This window comes from Hydra viridissima, unplaced genomic scaffold (assembly GCF_058129835.1).
Source record: "Hydra viridissima isolate aposymbiotic clone 2 unplaced genomic scaffold, HvirCarnegie_v1 scaffold_9, whole genome shotgun sequence".
Classification (NCBI taxonomy): Eukaryota; Metazoa; Cnidaria; class Hydrozoa; order Anthoathecata; family Hydridae; genus Hydra; species Hydra viridissima.
In genome coordinates this window covers 15,810,133-15,825,222 of record NW_028324308.1, presented here as the reverse complement: position 1 = coordinate 15,825,222, position 15,090 = coordinate 15,810,133, and the positions used below count along the sequence as shown (strand labels likewise).

Genomic DNA, 15,090 nt, shown 5'->3' with positions numbered 1-15,090 from the left:
CCATGGAAATCAAGAATGTTTTAATGCTTGTTTCTTTTCATACTGGTTTGAGCACTTTCCTGAAGCCTGAAGGTTCTTGTTGGTGATAACCTGAGCAGTCACTTTAGTGAAAAGGAACATAAAGTAGCTGAAGAATATAATACGTTGTTTGTTTTGTTAATACCAAACTCTGCCCAATTTTTTGCAACCATTTGATGTTACTTTTTATAGGTCCTCTTGAAGGTTATTGGAGACAAATACATGATTAATGTAAAACCTCATGTGCAAAAAAAAAAACAATTATTAGAAGAAAAATCTTCTCTATTAAAAAAATTTCTTCACTCACTTTTCTTAAATGAATCAAGAGACAAGAAGCAGTTTGGTTTCTAATTTTAGAAGATATGACATATATCGACTAAAAAGAAATACTGCCCTCAACTGCGTACCAGATGGTGATAACAATATTGAAACTACGCTTCTGGTTGAAAAGTAAGTGTTTGCATTAAGTTGAAACCAAGTTAGGGAAAAATTTAAAACTGCTAGTCTATGCTTTGTTTACAAAGAACTTTAAAAACCCTTATTGCAACTCTGGATGGTAAGATTTTAAGTAATAATGGATGAAGTTGGTCAATTCATAGTTTTTTTGAACGATCTCAATGATTGGAAATTAAGCTTTTTCTCACCCAAGTTTGAGTTTGGGAACATGTAGCCTATAAGCCTATTAAAGGATGAAGTGTGAAAGACTTCTCATCTTATCAGTACTATAGTTATAAAACTGCCCTAGCCTCAAGATTTGTAGAGTTCTGAGGGAACTTTACTTTTAGATCAAGTACAAAATGTTGTAGAGATAATTTGTTTCATTTTTTCTATTTATAGGTTGGAAGAGAGAAAATCAAAATTTAAAAAATATGATCTCTCTAGGTTCAAAATCGAATCCTAAAAAAATTGTAATTTTAATACAATACTCAAAATTTGGTACAAAGTCCGAGACTTGTCAGAACCGGTGAACGATCGTTGATTTTAAAGTGATGTTCGGACCCTTTAAAGATTCTGACTTTGTTATGAATGTGAAAAACATTGCCTCAAATAAAACATTTACTTGCTTAGCATTTGATATATTTCTGATTTAATAATGGTAAAACCTTAAAATTGGTCGAAATTGATTTCCAGACTTTGAAATCTATAACCATTAAAGAATTTTAAGCCGCCCTTAACAATGAGTTATTCTCAGGATTTAAAGATATCTCCCAATAATTTTTATTTAAATTGAACACGTCAGTTTAAGAAATCTATTTAAACGCAACTATTAAGTGAATTCTTTAGTTTTTCATAAGTAACAAATACATTTTACAAGTGAGAAATGGAATAAAAAAAAAAAAAAAACTCGAAAACTATAGGAATATTAACAACTATCGCAAAAATTCCGATCATTAATTGACCACTCCAGGTAGTTCATCTGCTTCCGTTAAAAATGCTTTTGTTACAAACGGAGGGGGTGTTTTGTTTCTAACTACATTTCTAATCAGAGGAAGGGACGGAGGACAAACGTCTTTAGTCTTCACAACAGCATTTTGGCTAAAGATGATTACAATCAATTTTTTATTTATTATTTATCTTAATAGCAATCTTTCTAGAACTTTAAGAAATGCAAAATTGTTCAAACCTGAACGATTGGGCGTTCATCTTAGCAAATAATAATCTAAGCACTTTTTCCCTTTGCTCCCACGTGAGATGAGAAATGTCTACTTTATCACTGATACCATCCCACCTGTCGGTGTCTTTCAAATAACTAAATACACTGTTTGTACTGAATTTTGAGTTTTTAAAATTGCATATCTTTGGGAAATCTGCAAGATTTGCGTGAGCTGCCCGCATTTGCTTATTGTAAGCAATTTCTGCATCTCGTTTGTATTGAGATCTGGAAACGGAAAAACAAAATTGATTATGTCACTTAATAACAACTTCGACGACAAAATAAATTTTATTGGGTTTAAAAGGAGCTTAGGAAGTAGGAAAGCTTGCAAATTTAACCATTTAAAGTTTGCACCTGTTTCTGGCTATTTCGCTTTTAACGTATTCCAAAGATTCTATTAAAAACGTTTCGATTTCTGAACGCTAAAAACGGTTTAATACCACACAAACATTCTTAAAGTAATATAGCAGATTAAAAAAAAAGATCTTAACGCGCCTTGTTCTGTTCTGTGTTTGTAATAATCTTCATATTTAAATATTAAACCACGAACTTACCTCATCAATGATTTTTTCTGAAAGCAATTTTAAGGTTTTATTCTCTTTACTTTTTAAATGAATTGCACGATGCATGCGATCGATATCCAATCTACAAACAGCAAAACATTAGTTAAAGATGTGGGATTAGAAAGGAGAGTGAGGCCATTTAATTTCATTTACTTTATGGATTCTTTTTCATCCGTGTACTTTTTCACCAAGATAGATTTTTCCAGCTTATTGTCTGCACGAACTTGTGCAAGTTCCTTCTCAAGAATGCAAACTTTTGTTTCAAGCTAAATACGAAATCATTTTTATATGGTGTGATTTTTATCCTTCTTGATTCGAATGCATTTCTTCTTCAAAAAACAAACAAAATCTGATACAAACACTGCTCAGACCTCTTTTATTATCTTCTGCAGATTTTTAACTTGGATAACCTTTTCTTCTACCATTAGACTTTTTATTTCTTGCTCGTCCAGCAACTTCTTTTTATCAATAAGCAGTGCGTTTCTCGACTTAAAAAAAAGTACCTACTTTAAGCATATAAGCAAGTACTGATTGTTCTTGTATGCAAGCACGCACCTATGTGTAATATGTATATATATATATATATATAACTATATTTATATGCATTTTAAACCTGCAACAGCGAATCTGACGTTTTTATAAAGTAGTCTAACGATTTATGTAGTTCGAAGTTCTTTTTGTAAATAGATTTTGTTGTTTCATCGATGTTACTAAAAGAAAAAGAAACTATCAGAAAACGGAATCGTTGCCATTTAATTTTTCTTGTGCTTGCGAAAATGTGAATTCACTACAGCAGAGAAAGATTGCATTAATGCAAAGCACATTATGTCTTAAACAATGTCTAAAGATATTTAAAACTAACATAATGTGCTTTTTTTCAAAACAAACAAACAAAAAAAAAACAAATCCTACTTTATTGCTTCAGCATGAGCCTTATCTGTTAACTCAGATACCTTAGTATCTGCATCATGCTTTAGCCAAATCTAAACAAATCGATTATAGCTTGTAAGAAAATTTTTTAAAAAAGAAATGCTTGACCCATTTGGCAAATATACTCTGTTGCATTTTATGTACTAATACTTTAAAAGATGTTATTGTGGCGTGACTAATTATTTATTTTGAGATTTCTCGTTTTGATGTTGCGCGTTTCACCGTAAATTTTTTTAAAATATAAAACAAATTTTTCACATGTAATTAACAATCCACTTAACAAACGAACATATATGAACATGAATATATACTTTTATAAGGCTTCACCTGTAGACATATTGCATATATATATACACAGAGACAGACAGGCAGATAGACATACATACATACATACATACATACATACATACATACATACATACATACATACATACATACATACATACATACATACATACATACATACATACATACATACATAGGGTAAGGTTGCTAATATTGTACCGATGCCTATATTGTACTTTTAACATAACTCGTTATTTTTACAACCCACAAGAAATTTTTTAATTTATTTTTTATCTTTGCTGAATAAAATTAAGTAGTCAACTGTTTTTTTTTGTCATCCAACTGTATTAAGGCCGGAGTAAGGTCTTGTTGGTTTGTTATTGGAGATTTCTTATTTTAGGTTTTCATGGCTTAGCGTATTTCACTTAAGAAAGTAGAAGATATGATTTGTTCAGTGTATTTATGTTAAAGCATAATTTATCTAAATTCAAAATAAATACCTAGAATTTAAAATATCTTATTTTTAGTTGTCAAACTTTTTAATTAACTGAATGTCAGATTAGTTGCGTAAATTGCACCTCAAGGCATATCCTTAATTGTACCGACGCACAGTGGAAAATAAAGGTGTGTTTCGGACCAAAAATCGATAACTTTTTTGTTACTAAAAATAGAGATTTGAAAATTTGCACAAATGTAAAGTAGTATATGACGCTTCTAATGAAATACTTTTTGTAAGAATTTTTTTGTGATACAATATTAAAGATAAATAAATAAAAATCAAAAACTTCAAAATTGGCAGTTTAATAATTTACACTTTAACATAATTCTTTACAAATATATGAAAATATCTTAAAGTTATTAGAAACGACGAAAAGTACATAAAATGCTTACCTACTAATTATAGAAATATTTAAAACAGTTTCTAAAGAACAATTTTTAAATAGTTGTTTTTATGAAATAATGTATAGGTATGTTAAAGGTACTATATCACAACTACATAAGGACTTTTAGTTCCTGAAATCAGTTCGTTGACTTTCAAAAGCTGCAGAGTATCTTCATCAAGTTCTTGCACATTTTTGTTATACGGTTTTCTAATGCTGGTGATGTACGGATTGGAAGTGTACAGAAGGGTATGAAATACATCCTCATTTGTAACTGATCGAGAACATTTTCTGGCATGATGAAGGCGAAATTTTTTATAATCCTTATTACGGGATTCTTGCGCATCTTCTGAAAGTTGACCGATAGGAAGTACTGCAAAATGCTTTATGATATTTTCTCCGTGAAGTAAGATTTTGTGTACTGAAGATGGCATATAGTACCATCCATAATTGGTCACATAGATTCGGGCAGTTTCTACAGCATAACTACCAAAACTTTCAGCATTTATCATAACACCTGAGGAGAGAGCTTGCAGAATTATGTAAAATCGCTTAATCAAATTTTCATCCACTCCAGTGATTTCAGCAGAGCAGCTTGCATTGTAAAAAAATCTTCTAGCAGTATTACCGTCATTGGTATTACCACTTACTTGCCTTGGTTTGTCAATGATCAACCCTAGCTCTTCACGAAAACGTTTCTGCACCAAGATCTTCTTCTCTTGCTTTAGCCGTTTTTTTTCTTCACTTGTGGCTGCCCATGTTTGGAAAGAAAGGTTGTAAGAAATATGTAATATCATTTCCATACAACGAATCCAGGCATGTAATGTAGACAATCCGTATTGATACGAACTTTCATTTTCAGGCCTAGAAGCCACTTTAGTCAAATCGTTCATTTGCCGTGGAGTAGCTCCACATATTGTACATGTAGATCCAGAAGGCGTATCCGTTAATACCTGAGCCACTTTTCCATCTATCATTGTTAGAAAAAGCTCATGTTTTACCTGAACACTTTTACCATTTTTATTAATTATAGACGGCCGCAAAAAGTTTATTTGGCTCTTTATTTCATCTACAACGGCTTTAGTTTTCTCGGGAGTCTCTTTGCAAAACTCTATGCATATAGGTCGACAAAAACGAACTGATGAAGGTGCCGGATTTTGCCAAACAACTGCGCCAGTTACTATATCAATTAGTTTGATAGGCACCAAAGAACTAGTAAACAAATTTGCATTAGAAATAAGTTCAGATTCCTCTGGAAGTTTCTGCTTGTATTGGCTTTGGCCAGAGGAACCATCACAGCCCCATTTACTATATAAAAGTAAATGTTTGAATTCAATACTGTACACGGAATCTATAGTCAAAATTCTAGCTACAGTGTGATCCAATAAATCTTGCAGTTCCAGAATTTTCGCATGTGTGTTCGTAATTTCTATTGCAGAAGATGGTGGATAGCAGGTCTGTTTAATTTCTTGAATTTTACAATATTGTGGGAATATGGAACAGTTTCGTTCATTTGTCACCTTCCTCATGTACAAATATTGTGCTTTTGTTAAATCTAAGTCAATAAACACGCTGAGTGCTTCTTCATCCGTAAGCATATTTTTCTGGCTTGCGTTTTCCATAAAACTCGATATTAAGTTTTTTTTGTCTTTATCAGCCATCCTTAATGATTCCACAAGTTTTGCTTCTGCTTCTTCTCCTATTGAACGCAACGCCTGAAGATATGTATTAAAGATGTGATCAAATCCATATTCCTTAAGTAACATGGTATTTTTTCTTTTTTTGCTGGATTCTGACGAATCTCCATAAGACACGCACGGTCTTCCGCGTTTTTCAAAAGAAGTAGATGGCGTGGAGTCGGTAATTGCCTCTTCTGAGTTAGGTAAAGGTACACAATATTCAGAATCCAACCAATCACTGTTCTTAGATAAAAAAAGCATCCTTTTTCCGTGACGCCTGTATCCATCGTTTATTAAACGACGGAATAATGTGCCTTTGAATATCACTAATGATGAAACACAAGTTGTCCTCAGAAAGTTGATAATTTTCTTTTAAAATTATTGACAGTGACTCAACTGTCCTTCCTCCATCAATATAGGAAAGCAATAATTTACGTTTCGAACACTTAAAAGTTGTCATTTTAACAAGTCACAAAAGTAATGTACATAATATTCAATAGTCAACAGTGTCGGTTTAATTTACACTGTGAATTTGTTATACTGATATAAATGTTTCAACTCTTTATATATTGGCAGTGTACATTCACCACAAAATGAGTGTAAAAATACAAGAATGCCATGGTATCAATAAAAAATTGATAATAAATTTAAAAACATATACCAAGCTATTGTTATAAATGAACAAAATTTAAAACCACGATAAAAAGCAGTTTTCTGTTTTTTTTACTTTTATCACTTTTTTCTCAATAATTTCGGAAACCGCACGTTTCTGCAACTGATTCTTATACATGTTTTTAATAAACACCAAGGCTACAATACTATATTAAATTTAAAGCGTGGGGAAGCGTGGGTAACTGCCAAAAGTCTCAGTGAACTTGAAGAATATTTTTTTTTTTCATTTATTTTATTGTTCAAATAATTACTCCTAAACTGAACCATTTAAGTAAAAATGTATAATTTTCTTAAAATCTCCATAAGATGAGCTTTTCAAAAATGTATAATACTTTATATTTATTCCTAGAAAGTTTTATAAAAAATTAACTTTTAAAGTGATGAAGCGAACAGGTTTGAAATGAACATCCGCACAAGTAATAAACAATAGGGCTTCAAAACTTTTATTTTTACATAAAATTATGTGAAACTCCTGTATTATAGTAATGATTGACTATTAAACTATTAAATAAAACTGAAATATAATGACAGTAGCGACATTAGTAAAAAACATTTATGATATGCTATTGCTCTACAATTTTCCACTGTGCGACGCAACCATTCTGACCGCTAAAAAATGCGTGTAAAGTTTAGCAAATTCCTTTTGAGATTCCAATTAGAGAAATATCCATACTTACAAAACGAACTTCACCACTTAAACAAAAAAACAAAAATTTCAGTATTACTCTTGTATTGACAAACAGTCCTTAAAACGATGCACTCTCTAGTTCAGTTTTACCAATATGTCAAGGCTGGTGTCATGTTGACTGTGCAGATGTTAATCAAAAACAGACAATATATCTGAAACTTTTGCCAAAAATAATGTTTTTATGTATTTTATTTTACAATATTTAGTGTGGTTGTTTTTAAAACAGATATAGTATATATTGTTTTATATTATTTAGTATAACTATCTTTAATACCTACCTTCCTCCACTATTCTAATCTTAGCTAACCCATTGGTAAACATACAATTTAAATAAAAATTGTACCATATGTGCTGATACCTGTTTTCGGCATTTTCCAGAAGAAAATAAAGTTCAAGTTGCATAGAGTTTATTAAATAAAAAATTTCATTTCATTATATTATGGGCAGTTAGGTGTTATGTTATATCAGAATATTTCCAATTGCTGATTTTATAAAAACCATTCCTTTTAATCAGTTCTTTAAATCCCTTAAATCAAAAATCATAAAATATTTGCAAAGCTGTAAAGTAATTGAAATCAAGAAAGTGGTACAATATCGGAATACAATGGTACAATTAAGGATCTAGTTTCCTTAATTGTACTCTTAGCGCTATTTTTTTAGTTTGATTCTTCGAGACATAACGCTTTTTAAATTTTGAGCTTTTTAAACATCTTTACAACAAACAATCCCTAAATTATGAAATCCAATTGAAAATCCAGGTTTCTACTCAGTAGGTTGTCTACATTTTTTAATTTTATCTTAGGGGGTACAATATTGGCAACCTTACCCTACATTATACATACATACATACATACATACATACATACATACATACATACATACATACATACATACATACATACATACATACATACATACATACATACATACATACAAATATATTGCATATATCTATATATATATACATACATATTAAAGTTTATTTAAAAAATTAAAAAATCATAATCACATAATAAGAAAAATATCACATTGGCATGAACATATCATTGGAAATAAACAATTAAAAAAAAAAATAAATAAATAAATAAATTTGGTATCTCATTTCTATAGATGCACTTGTTAATGTAAAAAAAGCATAAAATTTAATATTTTTTAGTTTTAATACTTTGCTAATGCTCCTTTGAGTTCAATAATTTGATAAACCCTTGTTGGCATACTTCCAATCAAATTTTGCAGAACTTCAATTTCTATATTTTCCTAACACTCAGAGATAGCTACTTTCATTACATCTACACTATCATATTGCTTATTAATTTCCTAATTTCATCTCACATTGATGGGTCACAGATTTTCTACAGGATTCAAATCAGGACTTTGAGCTAGCCTCCACATCAAATCAATTTTCTTAGCATTGAACCATACTTTCATATCTCCTTACTATCAAGGATTCTTACATAGTCTTGTTGGAAAACAATCCTTTTAAGGGCAATACTTATTCTTAAATGGAATCAGTTTTAACCTTAACAACTGTTGTCTCCACTATTCATTCTGCACAATGTGAAAACTAAATATAGCTTTTCAGTTACAAAAAAAGCCAAGATCATCAAGAAACCTCCTCCAAAATTTCTGGTTGAAAAAATTTTTTGTAGTACTTTTCTCAAATCATCCCAATCCATCAGAATCATCTAAACTAAAATGTTTTTCATATTGATAATAAACTTATTATAATCTGATAAATTTCAAACCAAATTGCTTGATTCCAAGCACAAGCCATAATTTCTCACACAAATCTCATGTGGTTTTCCTTGAAAGTGAGATTCAGATTTGGTACCTTCTTCATTTAGCTTGAGCGATGTTTGGACTTTCATAAATACCCCATCTAAGTGTTTATTAATATTCTCTATTAATATAGAGCAATATTTCTGACTTAACTTATGGCAAAGATTTTGTGGAACTTGATACCAACCTTACAATATGTCATTTCTCTTGAATGCCTTTTACTTTGGTTTCTGTACATTTTTGACTTATTCAAAGGATTTTTTCAAAAAATTACAGATGCTCTAAACTCCAATTTCAGCACTAATTTTGAAGTAAAGACAATATGATTCACATAAAAAAAAGCATATACTAAAACTAAAGAGTTTTCAAGTTTATAAATTTAAAAATGGACTGCTAGTCAAAAGTTTAAAAAAAAAAAGCTTTAGTTATAAAGTTTAAAAAAAAAAAAGGTTTTTTATAACTCTATTTACCTCTAAGCATTTTAAGTATTCCTAATGATTATGGTACAACAACAGTACAAAACATTTAAAAAAAAAAACATTTGAACAATTTACAAACCTTTTCTTCAAAGAACTTTTCTTCCATCCTTTTAAGCTTCTGCTCATATTGTTTTTCACTCATCACGCATTTTTCTTTAATCTAAACAGAGTTTTATTTGCGAGAAAAATGAACGCTCCTCACTTAAACTTGAATTTGTTTAAATTCTCACTTAAACTTCAATTCATTTAAAAGCATTCTTAATTTCAAAAATTTCAGATAAATTTATAATCAACTGAAAAAAAGGTTCTGGTTGATTATTTTGCATATGTGTTTTATCTATCAAAAACCAAAAAATGTTTCTGTCAACATAACATCTATTTGATAGCAGATGCATCATAAAAGTTAACAAAACAATTATTTTCCTAATTTGATTATTATTTTTATGAACATGATTTTGACAAATAAACACGTAGAAACAGGGCTTATTATTCTTAACAACATTAATGCTATCTTCAACATCATCCTCATAACTAAAACAAATCTCTCATTAGCTGCTATTAAAACTAGTGAATATCAGAGCTTTTAAAAGTTTTCTCGCCATCAATGACTGTCAACAATGTATAGAGGTTGCTTACGCATTTTCTTAACCTTTTTTTAAACTCAAACCATGTATAATTTTCCTTAATCCATTGCAATAGTTTCTTCTTCTTAACTCAGCATGTTTTATGAACATTTTAATATATAAATCATACTACCATTATGCCCAGCCAGATCCAGTCTCCAAAAATTACCCTACCAGAAAGTCTGGTTTTTTTTTAACTTAACAAAACACTGTTTTTCTTTGAGCCTCAACTATTTAGGATACCATGGTAGCAACTTTTTTTTAGCAAAAAAATTAGACAAACTTTTTGAGCATGGTTTCCAATAATTACAGAAATCTTCAACAGCAGTTGCACAACTATTGAGCTTTATTATGGAAACACTCCCTTGCAATTGCTTACAGCTGAAAATTAGCTGTAGAACAAAGTTATGTTGTAAGGCTGTGTCAAATTATTCATGGAAACCTTTGACATTTGGTCCCATATGAACACTTTGACATTTGGTCCCATATGAACATTTTTAAAGTTTGAACACTTTAGAACTAGTCAAGATTAAGATGATTTTGATTTTTCGAGAATTTTATGAAAAACATAAATTTTTACTTAATTAACGCTTCTGTTCTTCCAGTAGAATTTTATCAAGTTTCTATCACTTTTTATCTCCAGATCTCATGAATAAACAAGTTTACATTCTCATCAAATCATATCATTTTAACCAATTTCACATAATATGTAATGATTTGTTAACAATAAAATGATTTTTTACTATTATGCAATTTAATGAAAAAGTCATAATTATTTTCTTCTCACATGTGGGACTTAAAGCTGTTCCAACAAAATTCTTATTGAATATCTATATAATGTCCTTAAAAAAAGAGTAGTTAGTATTGCAAATAGCTAACAAAACATACAAAGTTCTCTTTAGTTACGATAATAATAGCCAGATTTCAATACATGCATTTTATCAATAAACTCCTGTAAAATATGGAAAAGTCCATTCTTGATTAAAATCTCTGCAAATATTTGCCATGCTGTCATACAATTTAGGTCTTTTAGATAAGATATAAGAATATTCCAAATGCATTTTCCTTTAACTATTTTCCATAGCAGAGCTCAACAAAAAAATCACTTAAAAGAAATGATTGTGTTTGCTTAAAAGAAATGATTGTGTTTGCTTAAAAGAAATGATTGTGTTTGCTTAAAAGAAATGATTGTGTTTGCTTAAAAGAAATGATTGTGTTTGCTTAAAAGAAATGATTGTGTTTGCTTAAAAGAAATGATTGTGTTTGCTTAAAAGAAATGATTGTGTTTGCTGTAATTCTCCAATAGCTAGGCATCAAATTGTAATGAAATGTTGATAAGACACAAAAAATATTTAAATAGTCAATAATATAGGAAATACTGTTTATCTCCAGTGGTTTTTTCATAAAGCTTTGTTAATTATTGCACCAACACAAACATAGCGCACAAGAAAATAAAGTTGCGTGACTGTTACACTACATTTCAAAAACTATTGGAAATCAAATCCATTTTATTTTTGCAATACACTCAAGCAACATGTTTGACTATGGTTAATTCCAATCATCTTACTGACAATCTTTTCATGTAAAAGCCCAAATTTAAAACTTTAGTTACAACACATTTCTAATATGAATGGTACTTGTTTAGCAAATATCAAAACAACATATTTAAAAAATATATATACATTTTAAGTATTTCATAAACTGACAAGATTTGAACCTGTGTTCTTTCAAAAAAATTATAAAAAAACATAAGCTTTAATTTACAGCTAATCAATTTTTTTTTTTTAAATGTTACTTATTCCAATTTCATAAGTTACCTTTAGATTCTTTGAACATGACAGTAGCAGAATTAGTTACCTTTTATGAAATTGTATTTAAAAATGTACATGCTTTTATCTTAAGTCTATATTCCTTTTTTGTTATTTATAAAGTGCTTATTGTTCTTATTCATTACAACTATTTAACATACAGTAATTATGTTATTACTGCTATTTACATACTGCATTACTGTTATTTAGCATACAGAAATGAATATAGACAAAAATATTGATTGTCAAAAAGATTAGTGTTTAAAAGATACAAAAAAGGGCCAAAACAAGGAGTGTCATATAAAAATAATTTACTCTTACAAGTTAACAAAATATAATTTCACAAAACTCACCATCCACACCAAAAGCTCATTATTTTATGAAACTCAGCCTCCAAAACAAAAAAATAGACATACTTCTTGTAACTCAGCCTCCAGAACAACTCTCTGAATCCGAAACTCTTTCATTAACTTTAACTCTGACTTCATAACTTTAACCTAAAATATATGTAAAAAAAAAATAAAAATAAAAATAAATTTTCTTTGTCACACATATTTTTTAAATCTTTGTTTTACGTTTTCACTTAAAAAACACCAACAAACATGGTTTAAAAAACACCAACAAACATGGTTAGAACCTGATGACATTAAACTCTCTCTTGAATTTTTTTTACTCTAGTTTTTGTAACAAAAATAATTGGTCATTTTAACTAACTGCTTAAATAACTTTTTTAGTTATAAACAAAAAAAAAAAAAAGGAAACACGCTGGAACAAAACTCAGGAAATGAATCATTTTAATGTATCTCTTACCTCATTTTCTTTTAAACCCAATAACTGTTGCATTTTTTCAATTTCTGACAAGCTTTCAACTACCTAAAATAAAATAACAGCCCCATGCACTGGTCCATTTATTATGCATAAAAAAAAACTGCTAATGTTGAATGCAAAAAATAAAAAAACTACTTACTAAGCCATGTTTTTCCTTTTGATAAATTGTTTTTAATTCTTCGATTTCTTTTTGTAACTTGGCAATCTTAAGATATAAAACTACCTTAAAATAACTTCATATCATAAATACTATGCATCATCATCAGACAAAGGTTCTAGGACAAAATACTCATAAACAAAAACTGTTGCATTTAAAATGTGCACACACACACATTTTGTGATGACATATTAAAAATATCTAAAAAGCTGAAGTATTATGATAAAGTTCAATATACCTTCTGCTATTTAAATAAAATTTGAATATTTTGAACACTTAAAATTTCTTCATACAAATCACTGGTGCTGTTTTTATCAGTAGTAATTTAGTAAAGAGATAAACACCTTCATACAGCGCTGTAAAGCATTAAGTTACATATGCTAACACTTTTCTTTTTCAGAGAGCAAGAGTCTAAGGACTTCCTCTAAGTGATGATTTGTAAACTTTTATTTTTGATGAAATAGTTTAAGATCATCTTTAAAAGAAAAACCTACTTTTTTTAGATATTTTTTAGACAAATTAAAATCATAAACATAAAGAAAACTTTATTATAAAGTTCATTTTATTTTAAAACTTTATTTCAAAATATAAAAAAATTACACCTGTATGTCCTTTTGAGCAACATCATTTTTAAGTAAAGTTATTAAACCCATGGCATCTTTTTCTATTTCAGAAACACTTTGCTGCAAGCTTTCATTTTCATGAAGAAGTATCTGTGTGTTCTCTCTTAAAGGAAGCAGTTAAGAATATGTATATACATATTGCTTATGCAGCAGAAGCATAACACCAACAAAATGTTTATTCTACAGAAAAAGTTTTAATGGTTTTCAAAGGGTTCTAAATTTGATTTTTAATTTTCAGATACTTATTTTTGTGCAAACATGATCATTCATCGACCACTATGCAAAAATTTAAATCAATACTGATCACATTAAAGTGTCTATTCTTATTGTTGAAATAACAAACATGATCTTGTATAACAATTTAATGAAATGATGAAAAACTAAAGGTATGAAATCAAAAGCAAAAAAACATGAATCCAACTTGAGATTTTAAAACTTTTACCTGTAGCGACACTTTGAAGCCTCTGCTGCCAATAACCGACTTTCAAGTAACTGTGACTTAATAGTAGCTTGTTCCAACTCATGCTGCTCTTCATTAACCTTTAGTAATTTTGTTGTAATTTTTCTGAAAAAGTAAATCATTCAGCTATTGGTGCAAAGATTTTTAATTTTGCTATTCATAATTAAAGATTAATTTTGGTCAAATTATAACAATGATTTAGTAATTGATGATGGTTTTATTAGTGAATTTGTACATCTATTATTATTACTAACATGTGAAAAAAAAGGTTTGATAATGATTATTTGTTTTAATTTGATTGTAAACTAGTAACAATATGCAATATATCAGAAAGGATAGTCTTTATATCAACATATCTCTAGCTGACACACTCTTTTACATTACTTATATGTTAAATTCCTTTATGACAAAATAAAAACATTAACATTTAAATTTCTGTCTTTAACTTTATCACTTTAAAAAAAAATCTATCTCTTTATGTTCACATACTTATACTGTGTTTGTTTATTTTTAAAGCATGGTAAGTTTTTAAACACCCTTCTACTTAAGATTTGAAAAAAGTTCTCCATGATAAATTCGATAAAACTTACTCTTTCACCTTTTTTTTCTCCTTTCTCTTTTTTTGAGCAACAGTCTTGTTTTTCTTAAGTTTTTTTGCCATAATTTTTTAATTTTTGTTATCAATGTAGATATAGAAACTAAAAGAATATTAGTACTTGCATTAAAAAAAAATTTCTTTTGTATCACACATTATAATGATATGAAATTATTATTATAATAATATACATACATACATACATACATACATACATACATACATACATACATACATACATACATACATACATATATATATATATATATATATATATATATATATATATATATATATATATATATATATATATATATACATATATATATATTGAATTCAGCTATTACATGAATTGTTCTTGGATCCCC

General features: G+C 28.8%; 1 protein-coding gene across 5 annotated transcripts; it reads right to left on the bottom strand.

The window, feature by feature from the left end:
• Window positions 1-1,271: 1,271 nt before the first annotated feature.
• LOC145185269 (basal body-orientation factor 1-like) lies at window positions 1,272-14,830 on the bottom strand. Of its 5 annotated transcripts, XM_090097761.1 has the most exons (15): window positions 14,718-14,830; window positions 14,110-14,232; window positions 13,647-13,770; window positions 13,027-13,092; window positions 12,870-12,932; window positions 12,476-12,556; window positions 9,708-9,788; window positions 3,148-3,218; window positions 2,849-2,945; window positions 2,607-2,723; window positions 2,389-2,501; window positions 2,227-2,317; window positions 2,027-2,094; window positions 1,643-1,897; window positions 1,272-1,554 (listed from the first exon to the last, which is right to left on the bottom strand). In XM_090097761.1, the coding sequence occupies exons 1-15, from the start codon at window positions 14,786-14,788 to the stop codon at window positions 1,410-1,412; spliced, it is 1,566 nt and encodes a 521-aa protein (XP_089953887.1). In that variant the 5' UTR covers window positions 14,789-14,830; the 3' UTR covers window positions 1,272-1,409. The 5 variants fall into 5 exon arrangements, 2 of the variants coding, with proteins under 2 accessions (XP_089953887.1, XP_089953888.1); XR_016455652.1 differs by lacking the exon at window positions 2,027-2,094; XM_090097762.1 differs by lacking the exon at window positions 13,647-13,770 and having other exon boundaries at window positions 14,718-14,827.
• Window positions 14,831-15,090: the final 260 nt, after the last annotated feature.